This window comes from Hyla sarda, chromosome 3 (genome assembly GCF_029499605.1).
Source record: "Hyla sarda isolate aHylSar1 chromosome 3, aHylSar1.hap1, whole genome shotgun sequence".
Lineage (NCBI taxonomy): Eukaryota > Metazoa > Chordata > Amphibia > Anura > Hylidae > Hyla > Hyla sarda.
Genome location: NC_079191.1, coordinates 167,798,801 through 167,823,792, shown reverse-complemented (window position 1 = coordinate 167,823,792; position 24,992 = coordinate 167,798,801). Strand labels below are relative to the sequence as shown.

Sequence of the window (24,992 nt, the reverse complement as noted above, 5' to 3'; positions counted from 1 at the left end):
CTCCTAATAACTTTCCATATTATGCTTAGTAATCTGTGACGTCAACATATTATTTGCAGGGTGTGGATGAATTGTTTGGGCCTCAAGCTATGAATTTTAATTACTGTTGCTTTATATCTTGTATTGCTTATTTTTTATGCAATTTTTTCCTTCCTTAACCCTTTCACTCCTACCCAGAGTATTTTTACATGATGTAGGACCAAAATACCTGCTGGATTTAACCCCTTAAAGGGGTACTCCGCCCCTAGACATCTTATCCCCTATCCAAAGGATAGGGGATAAGATGTCAGATCGCCGCGGTCCCGCTGCTGGGGACCCCGGGGATCGCTGCTACGGCACTGCGCTATCATTACTGCACAGAGTGAGTTCGCTCTGTGCGTAATGACGGGTGATACAGGGGACAGAGCAGCGTGATGTCATGGCTCCGCCCCTCGTGACATCACGGCCCGTCCCCTTAATGCAAGTCTATGGCAGGGGGCCTGACAACCGCCACGCCCCCTCCCATAGACTTGTATTGAGGGGGGCAGGCCGTGACATCACGTGGGGCGGAGCCGTGGCGTAACAATGCTCCGGCCCCTGTATCGCCCGTCATTACGGATAGGGGATAAGATGTCTGGGGGCAGAGTATCCCTTTAAGGACCAGAGGTTTTTTTGTTTTTGCACTTTTCTTTTTTCCTCCTCACCTTCTAAAAATCAGAACGCTTTCAATTTTGCACCTACAAACTTATATGAGGGCTTGTTTTTTTGCACCACCAATTGTACTTTGTAATGACATTGATCATTTCACCCAAAAATTTATGGCGAAACCAAAAAAAAACTATTTGTTGGGCAAAATAGGAAACAAATGCTTTCTTGTAACTTTTCTGGGGCTTCCGATTCTACGCAGTGCACTTTTTCGGTAAAAATGAAACCATATATTTATTCTGCAGGTCCATGCGGTTACAATGATACCCAATTTATAACTCCCAGCTGTCTCGGCGTGCTGGGAGTTGTAGTTGCGTACCCCCAGCTGTTGCATAACTATATCTTCCAGCATGCCCGGGCACCCTGTTTGAGAATCACTAGTGTAGAATACCCCTATGTCCACCCCTATGCAATCCCTGCTTTAGCCCTCAAATGCTCTGTGGACGCACAACAAGGCTCAGGAACGAGAGCGCACTATGTACAGTTGAGGCCTAAATTGGTGATTTGCACAGGGGTGGCTGATTTTACAGCGGTTCTGACATAAACGCAAAAAAATAAATACCCACGTGTGACCCTTTTGGAAACTACACCCCTCAGAGAACATAACAAGGGGTATAGTGAGCCTTAACACCCCACAGGTGATTGACAAATTTTCGTTACATTTGGATGGGAATATGAAGAAAAATAATTTTTTTTACTAAAATACTGGTGTTACCCTAAATTTTTCATTTTCACAAGGGAAAATAGGAAAAAAGGCCCCCAAAATTTGTATCCCCATTTCTTCTGAGTATGGAAAATATCTGAGTAAGAACAAACCACATATGTGGATGTAAAGTGCTCTGCGTGCGAACTACAATGCTCAGAAGAGAAGGAGCGCCATTGGGCTTTTGGAGAGAAAATTTGTCCGGAATTGAAAGCCACGTGAGTTTACAAAGCCCCCATAGTGCCAGAACAATGGACCCCCCCACATGTGACCCCATTTTGTAAACTACACCTCTCATAGAATTTAATTAGGGGTGCAGTGAGCATTTACACCCCACAGGTGTCTGACAGATTTTTGGAACAGTGTTCCGTGATCTGTAAAACGCCAGTGGGTGTCACCACAGGGGGGCTTTGTAAACGCACATGGCCCCTGACTTCCATTCCAAACAAATTCTCTCTCCAAAATCTCAATGGCGCTCCTTCTCTTTTGAGCATTGTATTTCGCCCGCAGTGCACTTTACGTCCACACATGGGGTATTTCCATACTCAGAAGAAATGGGGTTACAAATTTTGGGGGGCATTTTCTCCTATTACCCCTTGTAAAAATGTAAAATTTGGGGAAAAAACTGCATTTTAGTGAAAAAAAAATATTTTTCATTTACTCATCCAACTTTAACGAAAAGTCATCAAACACCTGTTGGGTGTTAAGGCTCTGTACCCCATGTTATTTTCCTTGAGGGGTGTAGTTTCCAAAATAGTATGCCATGTGTTTTTTTTTTTTTTTTTGCTGTTTTGGCACAATAGGGGCTTCCTAAATGCCACATGCCCCCCAAAAACCATTTCAGCAAAATTCACTCTCCAAAATCTCAATGTCGCTCCTACCCTTTTGAGCCCTCTACTGCACCCACCGAACACTTCACATATAAATATGAGGTATTTTCTTACTCGAGAGAAATTTGGTCACAAATTTTGGGGGGCTTTTTCTCCTATTACCCCTTGTAAAAATTCAAAAACTGGGTCTACAAGAACATGCGAGTGTAAAAGATTTAGAATTTTCTCCTTCACTTTGCTGCTATTTCTGTGAAACACCTAAAGGGTTAACAAACTTTCTGAATGTCATTTTGAATACTTTTAGGGGTGCAGTTTTTATAATGGGGTCTGTTATGGGGTATTTCTAATATGAAGGCCCTTCAAATCCACTTCAAAACTGAACTGGTCCCCAAAAAAATCAGATTTTGAAAATTTCATAAAAAATTGGAAAATTGCTTCTGAGCTTTGAAGCCCTCTGATGTCTTCTAAAAGTAAAAACATGTCGACTTTATGATGCAAACATAACGTAGACCTAATGTATATGTGAATCAATATATTATTTATTTGGAATGTCTATCTTCCTTAACCCTTTAAGGACCAGGCCATTTTACACCTTAGGACCAGAGCGTTTTTTGAACATCTGACCACTGTCACTTTAAGCATTAATAACTCTAAGACGCTTTTACCTATCATTCTGATTCCGAGATAGTTTTTTCGTGACATATTCTACTTTATGTTATTGGTAAAATGTTGTCGATACTTGCATCATTTCTTGGCGAAAAATTCCAAAATTTGATGAAAAAATTGAAAATTTTGCATTTTTCGAACTTTGAAGCTCTCTGCTTGTAAGGAAAATGGATATTCCCAAAAAATTTTTTTTTTATTCACATATACAATATGTCCACTTTATGTTTGCATCATAACATTTTCGAGTTTTTACTTTTGGAAGACACCAGAGGGCTTCAAAGTTCAGCAGCAATTTTCCAATTTTTCACAAAATTTCCAAAATCACAATTTTTCAGGGACCAGTTCAGGTTTGAAGTGGATTTGAAAGGTCTTCATCTTAGAAATACCCCATAAATGACCCCATTATAAAAACTGCACCCCCCAAAGTATTCAAAAGGACATTCAGTCAGCGTTTTAACCCTTTACGTGTTTCACAGGAATAGCAGCAAAGTGAAGGAGAAAATTCACAATCTTCATTTTTTACACTTGCATGTTCTTGTAGACCCAATTTTTGAATTTTTACAAGGGGTAAAAGGAGAAAATGTATACTTATATTTGTAGCCCAATTTCTCTCGAGGAAGCACATACCTCATATGTCTATATAAATTGTTCGGCGGGCGCAGTAGAGGGCTCAGAAGCGAAGGAGCGACGAGGGGATTTTGGAGAGTACGTTTTTCTGAAATGGTTTTTGGGGGGCATGTTGCATTTAGGAAGCCCCTATGGTGCCAGAACAGGAAAAAATACCCACATGGCATATCATTTTGGAAACTAGACCCCTTGAGGAACATAACAAGGAATAAAGTGAGCCTTAATACCCCACAGGTGTTTCACGACTTTTGCATATGTAAAAAAATGTTTAAAAAATGTTTTCACTAAAATGTGTGTTTCCCCCCCCAAATTTCACATTTTTGCAAGGGTTAAAGCAGAAAATACCCCCCTAAATTTGTAACCCCATCTCTTCTGAGTATGGAGGTACCCCATAAGTTGACCTGAAGCGCACTACGGGCGAACTGCAATGCTCAGAAGAGAAGGAGTCATATTTGGCTTTTTGAGAGCAAATTTTGCTCGGGGGGCATGTCGCATTTAGAAAGCCCCTATGGTGCCAGGACAGCAAAATAACCCCCACGTGGCATACCATTTTGGAAACTAGACCCCTTGAGAAACGTAACAAGGGGTACAGTGAGCATTTACCCCCCACTGGTGTCTGTCAGATCTTTGGAACAGTGGGCTGTACAAAATTTTTATTTTGCACAGCCCACTGTTCCAAAGATCTGTCAGACACCAGTGGGGGGTAAATTCTCACTGCACCCCTCATTACATTCCGTGAGGGGTGTAGTTTCCGAAATGGGGTCACATGTGGGTTTTTTTTTTTGCGTTTGTCAAAACCGCTGTAACAATCAGCCAGCCCTGTGCAAATCACCTCAAATGTACATGGCGCACTCTCCCTTCTGGGCCTTGTTGTGCGCCCCCAGAGCACTTTGCGCCCACTTATGGGGTATCTCTGTAGTCGGGAAAAATTGCATTACAAATTCTGGGGGGCGTTTTTCCCTTTTACCTCTTGTCAAAATGAAAAGTATGGGGCAACACCAGCATGTTAGTGTAAAAAAAAATCTTTTACACTAACATGCTGGTGTAGACCCCAACTTCACCTTTTCATAAGGGGTGAAAGGAGAAAAAGCCCCCCAAAATTTGTTAGGCAATTTCTCCCGAGTACGGCGATACCCCATATGTGGCCCTAAACTGTTGCCTTGAAATACGACAGGGCTCCAAAGTGAGAGAGCCATGCGCATTTGAGGCCTGAATTAGGGATTTGCATAGGGGTGGACATAGGGGTATTCTACACCAGTGATTCCCAAACAGGGTGCCTCCAGCTGTTGCAAAACTCCCAGCACGCCTGGACAGTCAACGGCTGTCCGGCAATACTGGGAGTTGTTGTTTTGCAACAGCTGGAGGCTCCATTTTGGAAACAGTGGCGTATCAGACGCTTTCATTTTTATTGGGGAGGGGGGCTGTGTAGGGGTATGTGTATATGTAGTGTTTTTTACTTTTTATTTTATTTTGTGGTAGTGTAGTGTTTTTAGGGTACAGTCACACGGGCGGGGGGTTACAGCGAGTTTTAGTTGCCGCGCAAAATTTGCTGCATCGCAAACTTGCAGCCTGATACTCACTGTAAGCCCCCTGCCCATGTGAATGTACCCTGTACATTCACAGGGGGGGGACCTCCAGCTGTTGCAAAACCACAACTCCCAGCATGCACAGTCCATCAGTGCATGCTGGTAGTTCTAGTTTTGCAACAGCTGGAGGCACACGGGTTGGGAAACACTGAGTTAGGAAACAGACAATGTTTCCCATCCAGTGTGCCTCCAGATGTTGCAAAACCACAACTCCCAAACATTCTCAAGCATGCTGGGAGTAGTAGTTCGGCAACATCTTTAGAGCCAGATGTTGCCGAACTACAACTCCCAGCATGCTTGGAGTTGTAGTTTTGCAACATCTGGAGGACTACAGTTTGCAGACCACTAATACAGTGGTTCCCAATCTGTGCCCTTCCAGATGTTGCAAAACTACATCTCCCAGTATGCCAAAACTGTCCAGGCATGCTGGGAGTTGTAGTTCTGCAACATCTGAAGGGCCAGATGTTACAGAACTACAACTCCCAGCATGCCTGGACAGTAAGGGCATGCTGAGGATGTGCAGTTTTGCAACATCTGGAAGGGCACAGTGGTCTCCAAACTGTGGACCTCCAGATGTTGCAAAACTACAACTCCCAGCATGCCCAGACGCCAAGGGCTGTCTGGGCATGCTGGGAGTTGTAGTATACAGGGTCCCATTACAGCAATGCATGTCGCTTTACGGCGACGTGCATTGCTGTAAAGGGCCCGACCGCGGCTGAAGATCAACTCACCTGTCGCCGCTGCCGCCGTCTGGATCCGGGTCTTCAGGGACGAGGTAAGTACCGGGGCCGGTCCCCAGCACTCCCCCGTCCCTCACCGCGTCCTCCGGTCTTCCTCCCGTCCTCTCCGGACTTCAAGGGGCCGGGCAGGACGGGAGGAAGTAACCGCCCCCCCCTCCTGCGATTGGTCGGTCTGTTAAGCGACGGATCGCAGGGGATCGGAGGCTCCTAGGCTCCAGCATGGTCCTGGCTGTCTGTGACAGCCGGGATCATGCAAAATTACCGGGCGGTCGGGTCCCAGAGACCCGATCAGCCCGGTATCGCCGCAGACCTACATGGCCCCCCTCGGCGTTTGCCCTGGATGCCTGCTGAAGGATTTCAGCAGGCACCCAGTTCCGATCTCTGCCCGGCGAGCGGCAGAGACCGGAAAAGGCCATGACGTTGTGGAACGTCATTGGTCCTTAAAGCCCAGGGTGCCATGACGTTCCACAACGTCATTGGTCCTTAAGAGGTTAAAAGCAGAGAGCTTCAAAGTTAGAAAAATGCTAAATTTTTAATTTTATTCACTTTATTTTTTTTTTTCATTTTTCACCAAGAAATTATGCAAGTATCGATGAAAATTTACCACTAACATAAAGTAGAATATGTCACTAAAAAACTGTCTTGGAATCGGACTGAAAAGTAAAAGCATCCCAGAATTATTAATGCTTAAAGTGACAGTGGTCAAAAAACGCTATGGTCCTTAAAGGGGTACTCTGCCCCAGGACATCTTATCCCCTATCCAAAGGATAGGGGATAAGATTTTAGATCGCAGGGGTCCGGCCGCTGGCGACCCCCGGGATCTCAGCTGCAGCACCCCGCTTTCATTACTGCACAGATCAAACTCGCTCTGTGCATAATTACAGGCGAAACAGGGGCCGGAGCATTGTGACTTCACGGCTCCGCCTCTCGTGACATCATGGCCCGACCTCTTGATGTAATTCTATGGGAGGGGGCGTGATGGCCGACACGCCCCCTACTATAGATTTGTATTGAGGGGTCGGGCCGTGGCATCATGGAGGGCGGAACCCTGACGTCACGATGCTCCGGCCCCTGTATTGCCCGTCATTACGCACAGAGCGAGTTTGCTCTGTGCAGTAATTATAGCGGGGTCCTGCAGACGGGATCCCGGGGGTCTCTAGCGGCGGGACCCTCACGATCTGACATCTTTTCCCCTATCCTTTGGATAGGGGATAAGATGTCTAGGGGCGGAGTACCCCTTTAACAGGGGAGAGAGGTGAGAGCACCTGAAGGGTTAACAGAGGAGAGCACCTGAAGGGTTAACCTATGAGCCGCAGCCCCGCTGAAGGGGGGAAGGTGCAGAACACAGACCTTAGTGATGGTGTCCTCCTCGCTGCACCAGGAAGATCTGTCACTGCAGGGAGGATGGAGAGTGGAGCTTCTGGCCAGACCGAAAGGGCTCCAGCCATGTCAGGACTGTAGGCGCCAAGGACCAGGAGCCTGCGCCAGCTCCCCAGTACACCCCAGGTTCTGGTCTCAATGTTGGAGCTAGGCCACAGAGAGAAAGAGGAGGCTGGCCAGAGAGGAAGAGCAGACATCGTAGAGCAAGGGGAGGCCGATGGGAACATGTTGGGGGCAGAGAAAGTAGTAACTACTGAATATGTAGGTTTTTCATGTTTCTAAGCCCCACCCCCTAATGACTGAGGCCACGCCTTCCAACTACTAATTATTTGAAAAGGGAAATTATTATCGACGATTGCCTTTATTAATTTTTATCGATAGTCAATTAACAGTTGCAGCCCTATCATTGTAATACTAGGTTCAAATTAACCCCTTAAGGACGCAGGACGTAAATGTACGTCCTGGTGAGGTGGTACTTAACGCACCAGGACGTACATTTACGTCCTGAGCATAACCGCGGGCATCGGAGCGATGCCCGTGTCATGCGCGGCTGATCCCGGCTGCTGATCGCAGCCAGGGACCCGCCGGCAATGGCCGACGCCCGCGATCTCGCGGGCGTCCGCCATTAACCCCTCAGGTGCCGGGATCAATACAGATCCCGGCATCTGTGGCAGTTCGCGATTAAAATGAACGATCGGATCGCCCGCAGCGCTGCTGCGGGGATCCGATCATTCATAACGCCGCACGGAGGTCCCCTCTCCTTCCTCCGTGCGGCTCCCGGCGTCTCCTGCTCTGGTCTGTGATCGAGCAGACCAGAGCAGAAGATGACCGAAAACACTGATCTGTTCTATGTCCTATACATAGAACAGATCAGTATTAGCAATCATGGTATTGCTATGAATAGTCCCCTATGGGGACTATTCAAGTGTAAAAAAAAATGTAAAAAAATGTAAAAGTAAAAGTAAAAAAAAAGTGAAAAATCCCCTCCCCCAATAAAAAAGTAAAACGTCCGTTTTTTCCTATTTTACCCCCAAAAAGCGTAAAAAACATTTTTTATAGACATATTTGGTATCGCCGCGTGCGTAAATGTCCGAACTATTAAAATAAAATGTTAATGATCCCGTATGGTGAACGGCGTGAACGAAAAAAAATTTAAAAAGTCCAAAATTCCTACTTTTTTAACACATTTTATTAAAAAAAAAATTATAAAAAATGTATTAAAAGTTTTTTATATGCAAATGTGGTATCAAAAAAAAGTACAGATCATGGCGCAAAAAATGAGCCCCCATACCGCCGCTTATACGGAAAAATAAAAAAGTTATAGGTCATCAAAATAAAGGGATTATAAACGTACTAATTTGGTTAAAAAGTTTGTGATTTTTTTTAAGCACAACAATAATATAAAAGTATATAATAATGGGTATCATTTTAATCGTATTGACCCTCAGAATAAAGAACACATGTCATTTTTACCAGAAATTGTACAGCGTGAAAACAAAACCTTCCAAAATTAGCAAAATTGCGTTTTTCGTTTTAATTTCCCCACAAAAATAGTGTTTTTTGGTTGCGCCATACATTTTATGATATAATGAGTGATGTCATTACAAAGGACAACTGGTCGCGCAAAAAACAAGCCCTCATACTAGTCTGTGGATGAAAATATAAAAGAGTTATGATTTTTAGAAGGCGAGGAGGAAAAAATGAAAACGTAAAAATTAAATTGTCTGAGTCCTTAAGGCCAAAATGGGCTGAGTCCTTAAGGGGTTAAGTGGAATTTCACAAGTAATCCAAGAAAATGATTCCAGTACTATTCAGATTATCAGTGTAAAGAGCTAAAAACTTACAGGACAGGTAGAAGATTTGTGCTACCATGTTCCTTAAAGAAATGGTTAGGAACTGAAACATACAACAATAATATACTGTATTAGGTAACAAATACATTTTGAATATTCTTTACTAATTCTTCCTTTACAACATAAGTGTTGTCTAAGAAATCTCTTAATAGCCACACCTGTCATTCTAGACCTTGTAAAACCATGCTTGACACTTTATTTTTTTCTGGGGGCAGTCTAAATCCTTGCAGGGTTAGAAAGCTTTTGTTACGTGACCCTTGGCTTTGGCCTCAAAAAGCCTTTGGCACTGTGACCTACTGCAAGAACTCTAAACGTAGTAATCACAGAAGACAGAGAGCCAGAGGCTTAGACCTCCATTAGAATCTTTCATCACTCTGAAGAGCCAATCCACTACTTAAAATCTATAAAATATAGGGGCACAACACTCATTGTCCAAATAGGAGGGGCACCATTGGGTAATTTACTAAAATGTCAGGAATTATTAACAGGTTTGTGGACCATGTTATGTAGAAAACAGCTCGAGGCTGTTACACACACAGCTCCGATTACAATAACATAAGCTACACTGGTTACTTATACTTCTGTATGCCAGATAATGGGCATCATCAATACTGCAATACTCAAATATATAGCTTTTTAGGGTGAAAACAGACGATTCAGCACCACATGCGGTTGAAATGTGGATAAAAAGTGGTTGAAATGCGTCAGCCAATCACTGCATGAGTTTGTTGGCAAACTGGAGCAGTGAATGGCTGCTGATTCATTTGTTTTCACCCTATGGGTATGTTAACACAGGTGGATTCCCTGCAAGCTTCCTGCAGCGGGAAAATTGGCAGAAGACCCCAATGAGGTCAATGTAATCTGCTGTGAACCCAGGAAAGTTGCGGGTAACCTATCGCGGTAATGCGCCCTTAAAGGGGTTATCCAGGGAACTGAAGCAAAAAAGTACTCCACGTGGTGTGCAATGTACTTAGATGGTCCTGCTAGGTTGTTTCTTAGAACATTCACTGCTCCCAGATGCAGAATCCTCCGCTACCCACTGCTCCATTTTCTCTCTGCTCCTTCCTCCTGCATGCCCTACTAAAACTACATTTCCCAGCATTCCTCACTGCAGAGACAGTTAGAAAGGGGCGTGGCTTTGCCATTATGCTGTCAGAAGGGGCATGGCTTGATGAGCTATGATAGAGAGGGGGTGGTTTGGTTGGACAATGTTATAAATGGGGCATGGCTTCTCCATATGACCACACAAGGGGACATGGCTTAAATGTCCTAGGGGCGCTGAAAGCCAGACAACGTGTCACATAAGCTATGTCTCTGTCAGGGGGGATTGGGGAGAGAGGAGGCAAAGTGGATGTTTTTTCTTCACCTCCTGCCTTTCACAGCATATTCCAACATGAAAACAGACCCAGTGCAGGTAATATGTGTATATTACAGTACGGTTGGTCAGAGGGAAGAAAATATGAATAATTTTTACTATCCAGAGTATCCCTTTAAGGTGTAACCCATTAGACCTGAAATACTTGTGTAACCCATTACACCTGAAATGCAATATTCATTTTTTTTTTCTTTTTAATAAATTAGCAAAGATTTCTAAGATTCTTTGGTCATGTTTTCATATGGGGTATAAAGTATAGAATGATGGAGAAAACTTTTATTTTTTGTTTTTATTTTAGGCCGCAACATAAAATGATTAAAAAAAAAAAAAAGAGAGAGAGGGTCTTTCAACTTTCTAATTGCACTGCACTGTTACACCCAAAATATAGCACTTGACTGGACCAATGACTTAAGAAAAAACTCTATACGAACGCTACCATTAGTTACAGCAGATGCTCAATTCCTTCTGTGGTCACAGCAGTGCCTCTACCCCCTACCCTGTAATTCTCAGCAGGGCCTACTTCTCCTCTCAAATACTCATTTTCTGGGATGCACTTCGTCCTAAATAGGAAGCTGCAAGTGAACAGACTGTTCTTGGTGGCTACATCGGTCTACACTAAAAGATACACTACTGTTATTTTTGACATGCTCCCACTACATGCCAGCAGAAATCCATGCCCAAGGTTTTCGCTAGCAATGCTACAGCTATGGAATAAAATTTACAAAATAGTTTACATTAAAAGTACCTGCAAATATTCAATTACTTATTTTATTATGTTATGCCAAACAAGGACAGGAAAAAAGCAAATCATTATTTCACTAAGTCCACTAAACAAACAAAGGAGATTTAGGGATAATATTACCCAGAAACCTGTGATTTTTTTTTTCTATGAGAGGAGAGGGCCAATTGTCAACATGCTTCTTCCACTCCAGACACTTGGCAGAGTATTATGTTCTGGAATTCCCCATGCTCTACATTATAACACAGTAAAGCTTGGTAGCTATCCTTACTCAGCAGGGCACAGCTGTGCAGGGAGCAGGAGGCGGCTATCACTGCCAAATGCAGACTTCAGTTTGGCAGCAAGAAGACAGTGGAATTCCCCTCCTTGGAAAAGGGACCTATATCCCTGCAGATCTCTGAGCAAAAAGAACATTTGTATTTTTAACGACTACAATAAAAAGAAATATATTGTCTTCTTTAAGCAATATATGTCTGCCGTGTTTAAAGTTGACCTGTCACTTTTAAACCCAATTGATATGTCATGGAGACATGTGAAAACTTTCTATCAGTCGGGGTCTGAGTGCATGGCTGATCTGTGTGGGCTCAACTAAGGTGGTCCCATAGATGTCCTTTGGAGTCTGTCTCAGTCATGTAGCACAGAACTGTGCACGCTTCTCCTGGCACTCAGACCCTGACCCATCAAAACTTTCAACATTTCACTAGGACATGTCAAAAGTACTTTAAAGTTACAGTGCCTATTTAAATGCTGACTTACATTCAGGTGATAAAACAGTGGACAGGTTGATTGGGAAAAAGTGCTCCCTTCTTGCTATTCACACAATTGTTCCAGGAAACAGACCTAAAAAGGGGGAAGCCTGATAGAGAGGTTGCCCAAAGTGGTCATTTCTGCCAGATATAAATCTGTGACCATGGAAAAACGGGCAGTAAGATATTTGCAGAATGCTATAAAAAAAAATTATAAACTGCAAGCATTTAGTTTAGTCTTGTTTTTGTTGGAGCTTTTACAAAACAATAGCGAGTGAACAGAGCTTTTTTTTATCCAGAGTCCATAAGGACATAGATATCAGAAAAGTACAGTGGTCCCTCAACATACGATGGTAATCCGTTCCAAACAGACCATCGTTTGTTGAAACCATCGCATGTTGAGGGATCCGTGCAATGTAAAGTATAGGACAGTGGTCTACAACCTGCGGACCTCCAGATGTTGCAAAACTACAACACCCAGCATGACTGTCCAGGCATGCTGGGTGTTGTAGTTTTGCAACATCTGGAGGTCCGCAGGTTGTAGACCACTGTTAGACGAAGTTGTACTCACCTGACCCCCGCCGCTCCAGACCATCACCGCTCGTCACCGCTGCCCGGGATGTCGCTGTCCATTGCTGTCGCTGCGTCCCCGAGGTGTCCCGACTCTCCGACAAGGCCTCTGCTTCCCCAGCATCCGCGCTCTCCGTCGCCGCCATCACACCGCTCCTATTGGATGACGGGACGGCGTGCGCAGCAACGTGATGACGTCGATGGAGAGCGCCGACGATGCAGAGGATCCCGAAGAGGACACGCCGGAGCCCCGAGGACAGTTGGGTGACCATCACGGGGCACTGTAAACGGCTATCCGGTGGCAGCTGAAGCAGTCAGTGCTGCCGGATAGCTGTTTATGCGATGGCCCCGACATACAAAAGCATCGCATGAGAGGCCATCACATGTTGAAATTATCGTATGTCGAGGCCATCGTAGGTCGAGGGGTCACTGTAATTCCAAAGTACTTTCGAACATGAAAAGTTTTTGGGGTGTTACATCCCCTTTCTTATAGCTGATACTCCACCCCTAGACATCTTATCCCCTGCGTTCTCCGTGCAGCACCTGGTGTTCTAAACAGTATGTTTAGAACAATGGGTTCCCGCGGTGGGGTTCGGGTTTTTATTTTATTTTTTTATTTTAACTTATTTTTTAATACACATTTTTTTGATGCTAACAATCACCAACCTAGGAAAGACACAAAGAGAGACATAAGGCACAGGGATTCCCCAGTAACCCATTGGCACCCCCTGGTTATAATGCGACGGTATTGATGGTACCCTAGACACCAAAGATTATCGAAAGTTAAATGGGGAACTCCACTGCTCAGCGTTTGGAACAAACTGTTCCGAATGCTGGAGTCGGGAGCTCATGATGTCATAGCCCCACCCCTTCATGATTTCACGCCACCCCGCCCCCTCAATGCAAGTCTATGGGAGGGGGCGTGACAGCCATCATGCCCCCTCCCATAGACTTGCATTGAGGGTCGGGCGTGGCATTAGGGGCGGGGCTTTGAAGTCACAATCTCCCGGCACTGGTTCCAGCGTTCGGAACAGTTTGTTCCAGACGCTGAGGAGCGGAGTACTCCTTTAACATTGAAATGCTGTACTTTGTATAGATTGTGGTATTTAACCATTTATACTAAGGACATCAGAGTGATCTCCCATGTCCGTCAATACCAGCAGATGTCAGTTGCTGATAGTGGTAGACATCTGCCGGTTATGACACAGACCCGACATGTGGCCCTGCGCCATATTCCCCTCACCTGACCCATAAAGTACATGTACCTCATGGGTCGGGAAGGGGTTATAGTTTACGTAAATTTAGACTAGACAGTGTAAGTGCCAGATTTATTGCAGAGTCTCATGCTGTTTGATTCACCAAATTTATCAAAGATAGTGGACTAATAATAAGGCTATGGTGGGCACCACTTAAAATCAATATAGGGAGCGCCAGAAAATACACGGAACACTACCACAAGAAGAGGTTTCACTTACAAAACAGACTGGTATGTGTATTTATTAAAAAATACATTTAAAATAAATAGATAAATAAAGATTTGACTGAGGAAACACTAAATTACAAACAATACAGACCACTATGGGGGAGATTGATCAAAACTTGTGCAGAGGCAAAGTTGTCTAGTTACCCATAGCAACCAATCAACTCGCTTTATTTATTTTTAACAATGCCTCTGCAAAAGTGATCTGACTGGTTGCTATGGGCAATTGGGCAACTTTTCCTTTGCAGTGGTTTTTATAAATCTCCCCTAAATTGCTTAGTGTCAGGGATACCTCTGGGCCCCACAGACAGCTCAGATTGAAGTAACCTAACACATGCATACATTTTAAAACACTTAAAACTTGTTACCATAAAATAAATAAACACTACCTATCCTGTCCTGTATATAGGTCCATGACTCCCAACCATTGAGCAATGCCCCAAATACAACAATAGGTACAAATCCAATACATACCATGAAGGGAATTTATATTTGTTTTTAACCATTTATTTTGGTGTTAGAAAGGTCACAAATCTTTTAGCAATGGGCGATTTGCCCCTTGCGGTGGTTGGTAATTTATCAACTGTGATTCAAAATTGGCCCATAATTTTTGTGCAATCTCACACCAGTCCAGACCACAGTTTCTAATGTGCTTAGATTAACAATATTTAGCTTTTTATAAAAAAAAACATGTACCCTTTTCATAAATGTGGAGGAAGTACACATGAGATATTCTGAAACAAATGGGGGTAAAAAAACTATTTAGACAGACAATTATTATTATTATATCCGTTTCTATGCAGTGCACTTTTTGGTAAAAATGATCTTTATGCTGTAGGTCCAAATGAATACAACAATACCCAAATGATATAGGTTTAATTTTGTTTTACTTCTTTAAAAGAATGATCACTTTTTGTATAAAAATTAGTATGTTTAAAGGAGAACTGTCTGCTTGCTCTAACCAGCGGTACAGGATGAGTGCGGGGGACGTTGATCAGTTTGATGCTTACTGATCTGCCCGGCCGCTCTGACAACATCTTCGTTTTTTCCCTATATGCTAATGAAGTGCTAACTGGCACAGGCGGCGTAACTGGCACTCTGACGTCTCCGCCGCCGGCCGCAGCGCCGCCCAGCTCATCAATATTCCTCCCCTCCCTCCGCCTCTCCCTCTTCTCCCCGCTCTGTAATGAAGAGAGAGGGGAGGAATATTGATGAGCTGGGCGGCGCTGATGTCAGAGTGCCAGTTAACGCCACTTGTGCCAGTTACCACATCATTAGCATATAGGAAAAACGAAGATCTCAGCAGAAGGGCCGGGTGGATCCGGGCACAGTAAGGCATCAAACTGATCAGCGTCCCCCACACTCAGCCAGTACCACTGGTTAGTGCGGGGGGAGCGAGCTGACAGTTTTCCTTTAAAATTGTCCTCTTCTGACCCCTATAAGTTTTAATTTCCATATGCAGGAATGTGTTAGGGCTCATTTTTTGCACCATGATCTGTAGTATTTATTGGGACCATTTTTGTTTTGATGGGACTTTTGATTGCTTTTTATATATTTTTTTTATGGTATACAAAGTAACCAAAAATATGCAATTCAGGACTTTAGTATTTTTTTTTTTATGTATATGCCATTGACTGTGTGGTTTAAGATCGTGCACAGCCTACCCCTAACTAACCATGACCCCACTAACTACAAACTACTAAAAAATAACCATAGGGGTCTGAGGTATGCCAAAACCGCGTGACGGGGATACACCTATAGTGGGCATACCCTATAAAAGTATGTTTTGAAAAAAAAGGGAGGGTTGGGTGGGAATGCAAAACGCACCATACACCCTGCGATGACAGCCGGCGGGAGTTTTAAACCTCTCGCCCCTCCCACAAATACAGCCCCTTAAGGGCTTAAAGGGGTTATCCAGGAAAAAACTTTTTTTTATATATATATCAACTGGCTCCAGAAAGTTAAACAGATTTGTAAATTACTTCTATTAAAAAATCTTAATCCTTTCAGTACTTATGAGCTTCTGAAGTTAAGGTTGTTCCTTTCTGTCTAAGTGCTCTCTGATGACACGCGTCTCGGGAACCGCCCAGTTTAGAAGAGGTTTGCTATGGGGATTTGCTTCTAAACTGGGCGGTTCCCAAGATGCGTGTCATCAGAGAGCACTTAGACAGAAAGGAACAACCTTAACTTCAGAAGCTCATAAGTACTGAAAGGATTAAGATTTTTTTATAGAAGTAATTTACAAATCTGTTTAACTTTCTGGAGCCAGTTGAGATATATATGTATATATATATATATACGTTTTTTCCTGGATAACCCCTTTAACCCCTTAAGGACTCATTTTGGCCTTAAGGACTCAGACAATTTAATTTTTACGTTTTCATTTTTTCCTCCTCGCCTTCTAAAAATCATAACTCTTTTATATTTTCATCCACAGACTAGTATGAGGGCTTGTTTATTGCGCGACCAGTTGTCCTTTGTAATGACATCACTCATTATATCATAAAATGTATGGCGCAACCAAAAAACACTATTTTTGTGGGGAAATTAAAACGAAAAACACAATTTTGCTAATTTTGGAAGGTTTTGTTTTCACGCCGTACAATTTATGGTAAAAATGACATGTGTTCTTTATTCTGAGGGTCAATACGATTAAAATGATACCCATTATTATATACTTTTATATTATTGTTGCGCTTAAAAAAAATCACAAACTTTTTAACCAAATTAGTACGTTTATAATCCCTTTATTTTGATGACCTCTAACTTTTTAATTTTTCCGTATAAGTGTCGGTATGGGGGCTCATTTTTTGCGCCATGATCTGTACTTTTTTTTGATACCACATTTGCATATAAAAAACTTTTAATACATTTTTTATATATTTTTTTTTAATAAAATGTATTAAAAAAGTAGGAATTTTGGACTTTTTTTTTTTTTTTTCATTCACGCGGTTCACCGTACGGGATCATTAACATTTTATTTTAATAGTTCGGACATTTACGCACGCGGCGATACCAAATATGTCTATAAAAAATGTTTTTTACGCTTTTTGGGGGTAAAATAGGAAAAAACGGACGTTTTACTTTTTTATTGGGGGAGGGGATTTTTCACTTTTTTTTTTAACTTTTACTTTTACATTTTTTTACATTTTTTTTTTTTACACTTGAATAGTCCCCATAGGGGACTATTCATAGCAATACCATGATTGCTAATACTGATCTGTTCTATGTATAGGACATAGAACAGATCAGTATTATCGGTCATCTCCTGCTCTGGTCTGCTCGATCACAGACCAGAGCAGGAGACGCCGGGAGCCGGACGGAGGAAGGAGAGGGGACCTCCGTCCGGCGTTCTGAATGATCGGATCCCCGCAGCAGCGCTGCGGGCGATCCGATCGTTCATTTAAATCGCGAACTGCCGCAGATGCCGGGATCTGTATTGATCCCGGCACCTGAGGGGTTAATGGCGGACGCCCGCGAGATCGCGGGCGTCAGCCATTGCCGGCGGGTCCCTGGCTGCGATCAGCAGCCGGGATCAGCCGCGCATGACACGGGCATCGCTCCGATGCCCGCGGTTATGCACAGGACGTAAATGTACGTCCTGGTGCGTTAAGTACCACCTCACCAGGACGTACATTTACGTCCTGCGTCCTTAAGGGGTTAATACTTGTGGTCGTGGCTGCAAGACCGGGCACAGCCTACACCCTACCTCTAACTAACCATGACCCCACTAACTATGAACTACTAAATAATAACCATAGCGTTCTGAGGTGTTCCATAACCGCGTGATGAGGATACGCCTATAGTGGGCAAAACAGACACATTAGGATATAATTAATATTTTTTGATGTTATTTAACAATTACTTTAACAATTTACAAAACCAACACTTTAAACACTTCTGCCATTTCAAGCTGTGGATTGGGAATATATCTGGAATAGCAGAACGTTCTCCATCTGCCCATCTTCTTGATAATATAAGTGGGGGACGTTGTGTCTCGACGCGGATGCGGCTCCTATGCGGAAGGAATGGTCTGAAATAGTTGCTGGATTTAATCCTAATGATGCTACTAGAGTCCTCACGTGCTTAGTGAACTGTGCGGTAGTAAGTGCGGTTGAGTAGAAAGACAGTAGAGGAGTGTCTGCCGACAAATGCCTAGTAGCTAAACATAACATATCTAACACCTTGACTGGGCACCACTTGTTATTGGATCGGAAATACTTTACACCTATATCAGAACTGCAGGTCTTAGTAGCATGTAATGTAAGCACATAATGATCATTGTGAAAAGCCAACTGACCTTTCTTAACATAAGGAGATCGGGCAGAAGAGGCCGCAAATTCTGGCCGCAGAAAGTCTTAGAAACATAAAAAAGATGGCGGCTTTGATGATGATGAGGCTGCGTAAATAACCAAATATATTTGAATCCAATAAATCAGACATACTCATAAATCAGACATACTCCTAAAGAGGTCCCCCGATACCGGATGTCTAAGAGGACTCCTAGGGCTGGATATTTTTTGAATACCCCTAAGGATGGCTTTGATGGGGTGCGCAGAAAACAAAGAAAGCTGCTCCGGGTGTTCTAATGAGAGAAAGTGTTGAATACCGGCTAAATAGAGTTTAATAGTGCTATATGAAAGTTTGAGTATATAGTGGCAAAAACTGACAAAACATAGTATAAGAGAAATGTGATCCGTAGGGGAGTGAGAATGAGAATCCCGAAATTTTGTGAAGATTCCCCAAGCCAACGTGTAGGATTTGGCAGCACTTTTAGATAAAGAAAGAGAAATAAGATTACGTGCCAAGCCTTTGAAGTGATCTAATCCATCACCAATTGAAGAGGGGGAACGGGCGTGCCCATTGGGTTCGTAACACAACCTATGAGCTCACGGCAATGGGACTTTTAAACCTCTTGCCCCTCCCACAAATACAGCCCCTTCCGGGCTTAATACTTATATTTGTATACTTCTGACATTTACGCAGACGGCGATACCACATATGTTCATGTTTGTTTTTGTTTACATTTGTTGTTGTTTTTTTTTTTTTTTTTTTTTTTTTTATGGAAAAGGGGTTAAATCAAATTTATGAACTTTTTTTTCCACTTTTTTTTAAAACTATTTTATAGTTCCCATAAAGGAATATAACATGCAATATTCTGATTGCATATGCTACTCCATAGAGCAGCAATGATCAGTGTTATCGGTGCTCAATTGCTCCAGCCTACCATAGCTGACTGGAGCATTTGAGCACCGCTCGGATGGTGATTCCCGACATCCTTTCAGGTGATCAGGAAACCGCGGTCTCCCGATCAGCACAGCTGAGAAACCAGGATGTCATTTTAAAAATTTCAGACACAGCAATTAACTTTGATCACGGCATCTAAAGAGTTAATGTTGGGCATCATTGTACGTGTAAATGTACCCTAACAATCATCTCCAGTTTTATGCCCTCAACAGAAAATGTTATTTTATTATGCTCAGTTATATTGCTTTATACTGTGTTCTCCTGTCTGGCATCTGCACACTTAAAGGGGTACTCCGGTGCTTAGACATCTTATCCCCTATCCAAAGGATAGGGGATAAGATGCCTGATCGCGGGAGTCCTGCCGCTGGGGACCCCCGGGATCTTGCACGCGGCACCCCGTTTGTAATCAGTCCCCGGGGCGTATTCGCTCCGGGTCTGATTACCGGCGACCACAGGGCCAATGGCGTGTGACGTCACGCCTCCTCCCCCGTGTGACGTCACGCTCCGCCCCTCAAAGTAAGCCTACGGGAGGGGGCGTACCCCTTTAATAAACGTCAGATCCTAAACAACTGATGCACTTTTATCATCAGTTGAGGTGAGTTTAGGCTGGGTTCACTGTGTCAGACATATGTAAAGTATACTTGGTATAGCTTCTAGCTAAAGGTTTTGGTCTCCCAGAAATTTTTATCCAATAAAGCGAAAGGGAACCTTATATTGCAGATATGATTAAAACTTCACTTTTAATAGTAGCTAGTAAAATAACCAAAACAAAACAAACAAACAAAAAAATCTAGTGCACAAAATATTAACGGACCGCCACCATTAATAAGAGATATCGCTAGTAGAAGCTCGAATATCTGCTATTGGGCAGTCCTAGAAAAATGAAGGAGTACTGTAGTCGTAGGGCTACTATGTGTAAATAGTCACTAGATCACTACTGCTGATCTTCCTTCAACAAAGGTGCATGCATAAGGTGCGTCTTCCAGCATAGATAGTGGTTGTCATAGTGCAGTAATGACTCTGCTAGTCAATATATCCCAGTGGTACAAGGCCTTGATAGCAGCATACATAGGCAGCAATAGATAGCATATATCTTAGCAGCATATCATCATAACACTCCGTTCTGCAGCAATTAGTATTGCACTTTCCAGCATAGCAGCAGAAATCCTAGTAGCAGTGTCAACAAGCAGCAATAGATAGCACATATCTTAGCAGCATACCGTCATTGTACTCAATTCTGTAACAGTAGGTATTGCACTTTCCAACATAGCAGCAGAGATATATAGCAGCAGATTATAGAGTTGGCACCAAAGCAAAATTGATATCATTGCACTTAGCCCTTCAGTTGTGCAGCAGTTATATATTGCACTTAATTCAGTAGCTGCAGATAACTTGCAGTAAGCAGCAGTACAAGCTATTGGTTCCAGCATCCATCCATAGTCATTGCACTTAGCCCTCAGGGGACCCCTGCTCTGGACATGATAAGATATGTAACTATGCTGCTTTATTAATGCATTTGTTATTGGATTAGATGAAGGACAGCTGCAGCACATAGGGCTAAGTGCAATGACTATGGATGGATGCTGGAACCAATAGCTTGTACTGCTGCTTACTGCAAGTTATCTGCAGCTACTGAATTAAGTGCAATATATAACTGCTGCACAACTGAAGGGCTAAGTGCAATGATATCAATTTTGCTTTGGTGCCAACTCTATAATCTGCTGCTATATATCTCTGCTGCTATGTTGGAAAGTGCAATACCTACTGTTACAGAATTGAGTACAATGACGGTATGCTGCTAAGATATGTGCTATCTATTGCTGCTTGTTGACACTGCTACTAGGATTTCTGCTGCTATGCTGGAAAGTGCAATACTAATTGCTGCAGAACGGAGTGTTATGATGATATGCTGCTAAGATATATGCTATCTATTGCTGCCTATGTATGCTGCTATCAAGGCCTTGTACCACTGGGATATATTGACTAGCAGAGTCATTACTGCACTATGACAACCACTATCTATGCTGGAAGACGCACCTTATGCATGCACCTTTGTTGAAGGAAGATCAGCAGTAGTGATCTAGTGACTATTTACACATAGTAGCCCTACGACTACAGTACTCCTTCATTTTTCTAGGACTGCCCAATAGCAGATATTCGAGCTTCTACTAGCAATATCTCTTATTAATGGTGGCGGTCCGTTAATATTTTGTGCACTAGATTTTTTTGTTTGTTTGTTTTGTTTTGGTTATTTTACTAGCTACTATTAAAAGTGAAGTTTTAATCATATCTGCAATATAAGGTTCCCTTTCGCTTTATTGGACAGACATATGTAAACCCAGCCTAAAGTATTATATTTGCCTGGAAAACACCTTTAACCCCTTAAGGACCAAGTCCATTTTCACCTTAAAGGGGTTGTCCAGGATTAGAAAAAATGCTGATTCAGGTTGTGTTTGGTATTGCAGCTTGGCTCCATTGAAGTGAATAGGACTGAGTTGCAGTACTGCACACAACCTGTGGACAAATAGTAGTTATGTGGCAAAGCCGGTGATAAAGGGGGGGGGGGGTAATGATGTGGCAAAGGGAGAGATAAAGGGGGGGGGGGGGTAATGATGTGGCAGGGGGGTAATAATGTGGCACGGGGTGGTCAAGAGGGTTAGATAAAATGACACAGGAGAGGATCAACGGGAAAATATGTGGTACAGGGGTGAAAAATGGGGAATTGAATTGGCACAAGTAAGATAAAGGTGGGGGGAATGATGTTGGACAGGGTTGGAAAGTGGGGTAATGATGTGGTACAGGGGTTGATAAAGGGGGGTAATGATATGGCACGGGGTGGTCAAGACGGGGATGGAATGGCACAGGAGAGGATCAAGGGGGAAAGATGTGGCACATAGAGTGATAAGAAGGGGGGGGGGAATGGCACAGGGGGGTGATTAGAGGGGGAATGCAATTGCACAGGGGGTAGAAGCCACATTTGTAATGCTGATACTGGATACTGTTATGTAGTGTGACATAGGATGCACAGCGTGATACATGCAATTGGCGCTACAGTGACAGGTGTGACACAAAACTATGCATGTCTAAAACTTAAAAAATAACATAAACTGTTCTTAAAAACACCATCTCAGCTGGTAAATGGCTGAACGGACTGTCACACAAGCTTGTCCCTAAGGGTTGGGGCTGGAGCGCTGAGAAGTCCTGGAGCCCTGAACAGGAGATTGTGTGTTTGCATTCTGTGGTCCAAACATCTAGCACGATCAGACACTTATACACTATCTTGTTGATATCCTGTAGGGGATAAGTTTAGTTCCCCTGTTGACCCTTTGAATACTGGGAAAACATCCGGTTCACCACTTGTATTCCTTTTCTGTTCTGCATGTAGTGCTAATTCAGATCTAGTTGAGCATTTTGACCTACCTCAGATTTTGTGGCCCATTTCCTTATGATTAAGGAATGAATGAATCAAATGTATTACATTGTGATTCTGAATGTTACATTAGATTAAAGCACAGAGTATTTAAAGATGATAGGGTTTGCCAGGCAATTTTCTACAATTGTAGTGCAAGTGTACATAAGGCCTCGTTCACACTGCTGTTGGGCTCCGTTAGGTGGAGTTAAGTGGAGGAAAAACCGGTGCAAGCACTATTTTTTTCTCCGCTTAATTTCTGTAAAATTACCCAATCACCGATGGGCCCCATGCAAGTGAATGGGCCATCGGGACCCGACAGTAGCCGTTTGCATCCTACCCGTTTCAGGGTCCGATCGGTTCAAGGGGGGAAAAAAAGTCTGATAGGACCCTTAACGGGTCGGATGCAAACGGCATTGTTAACCTAGCCTAACATGGTGGGTCCCAACATGGACATTTATGGCATGTCTATAGGATATGCCCTAAATGTTAAATATCTGCATGTATTTTGAGAATGAGGCTGGCCTGAAAACCTACCTCCTTGGTAAGGGGGCTCCAACCAGCCGTCACATTCAGGAGGAATGTAAAGGTGCTCAGCTCAGTTTCTTCACCTTCTAATGAGGTGAATGGAGATAACAATACATGTGCAGCCTCCACGCCAGCTTCTTCCCAGGTATCCCCTCACCAGTTGTGTTTAGGGGCTCTTGTGAGCCACACAGCTGTGGATCATGGAGGTGGGAATAACATCTGTGTGGTCATAAATATCCTGAAAAAAAGGTTCTGAAAACCCATTTAATGACAGGTGAGCTAGAAAGGTTGGAGCCATTGTTTCGGAGTTTTTTTTTTTTTCTGTTCTGCTGAACTCGAGCCACCCATGTTTTACATGGATATCTCTTTATATGACTGACTGTGTGCTTTCTACAGGCAAGACTAGCTGTGTGCCAAGATCCAGAGCTGCATTGACCAGCTGATGGCTGCTGTGGCTCCAAACAAAAAAGCTGTCTCATCTTCCTGGGTCCTGGCCCTATAGCACATTCCTGGACAGATGTGCTGCTGTTGGTGTACCTTTCTGAAATATTTACTTTAATGGCCAGTGATGACATTTTCTTTTACCTCTTTTTCAAGGTTTTTGGTTGTAGGCTGATCATCAATAATATCAATGTTTGGAAGGAAAACCATGTCATGTGTCGGCCTATGACCAGTGACAGTATGTCATCCTGTAACTTGTTTTCTCTGTTTATACTTGGTCTTCTGTGGTCTAGTGTAGTATCATATTGCTATACCTAAACCACATCAGTCTGCTTCACCTCCCTCGTTTCCTGGGTCACTGCCTTAACCTCACTCAGCACTCTCAAGTGAGTGCTGCTCTTCAGATACTCATTCATTGCCTCCCAAATCCTTGTTTCCTTGATCAATATTACGATTTCTTCTCCTTTTCGTTTTCTCTATTTATTTATAGTTTCCTGTCTATCCATTTATCATTCATCAGGATTTCTTTCCTTAGTGTACATGCAGTATAATATGCTGACATACTATAATAGATTCAATATTATATCATGATAAAAAAAATAACAGAACTAACTAATGTTTTCAATTTTAAAAGTCCTGTAACACACTTTTTTTTTTTTTTTAAACCAGGTTTGTGGATGCATCAACACATTTTTCCTGTAAGGAAAGGTATTATCATACAGCCATGTCTCAGACTTCACAGGGTTCAGGCAACAAAAGCCCCGATGTATTTGATCGTCTCTGGGAATTTTTAGGGTACGTATATCATGTTAATTTTCCTGTATCCATAGTGCACTGTAACTTCATAGCCTTTATAGTCATAATATGGCACAAGGAGTTGAGTAACATTATGAGCAAAAAATCCCATACATTTTGCAACATTCTAGCAATAATAAAAAAGGTATACTACTCATAAGCATGCACACCCAAGCAACTAAGTTATCTCAAAATAATAGAGAGTTCTATTTTTATTACAACTTGGGTTTACATGCTTACATAGATGTCCTTTTTTGCACAGGTAACATTTATTATCTTAAAAAAAACAGCATCTTTCCTAGTTAAAATATTTGAAAAAGGAACGAATATGTACCTGCCAATTAAAAATTCTACAATGACCATACAGTGGTCAGATGCCAGGTCTACAGAGGCGCTGTGCAGAATATTATCACCCTGCAGAGAATACAGCACTGATCAGTTCAGTCACAGGTAGAATAGACAACAATTATAGAGGACCTGACACCCTTGCTGATCTCTATTAGTAAATCCTTGAATTTACAATAAAATTGCGCATTCCCGGAGCATGGCTTCACAAAGCTCTGCATTGTGTTGTTCCTCTGTTGCTCCTCCTG

General features: G+C 42.9%; 1 protein-coding gene across 13 annotated transcripts in view; it reads left to right on the top strand.

Moving 5' to 3' along the window:
* TP63 (tumor protein p63) overlaps positions 1 to 24,992 on the top strand; it is a 249,622-nt gene that overhangs the window by 64,073 nt on the left and 160,557 nt on the right. For 12 of the 13 annotated variants that reach the window (XM_056565437.1, XM_056565440.1, XM_056565441.1 and 9 more), the window contains one exon: positions 24,274 to 24,399. In XM_056565437.1, the coding sequence (XP_056421412.1) occupies positions 24,274 to 24,399 (126 nt within the window). Of the gene's footprint in view, positions 1 to 23,619; positions 23,697 to 24,273; positions 24,400 to 24,992 lie in introns of those variants that run through there. The other variant, XM_056565445.1, reaches the window with a different exon arrangement.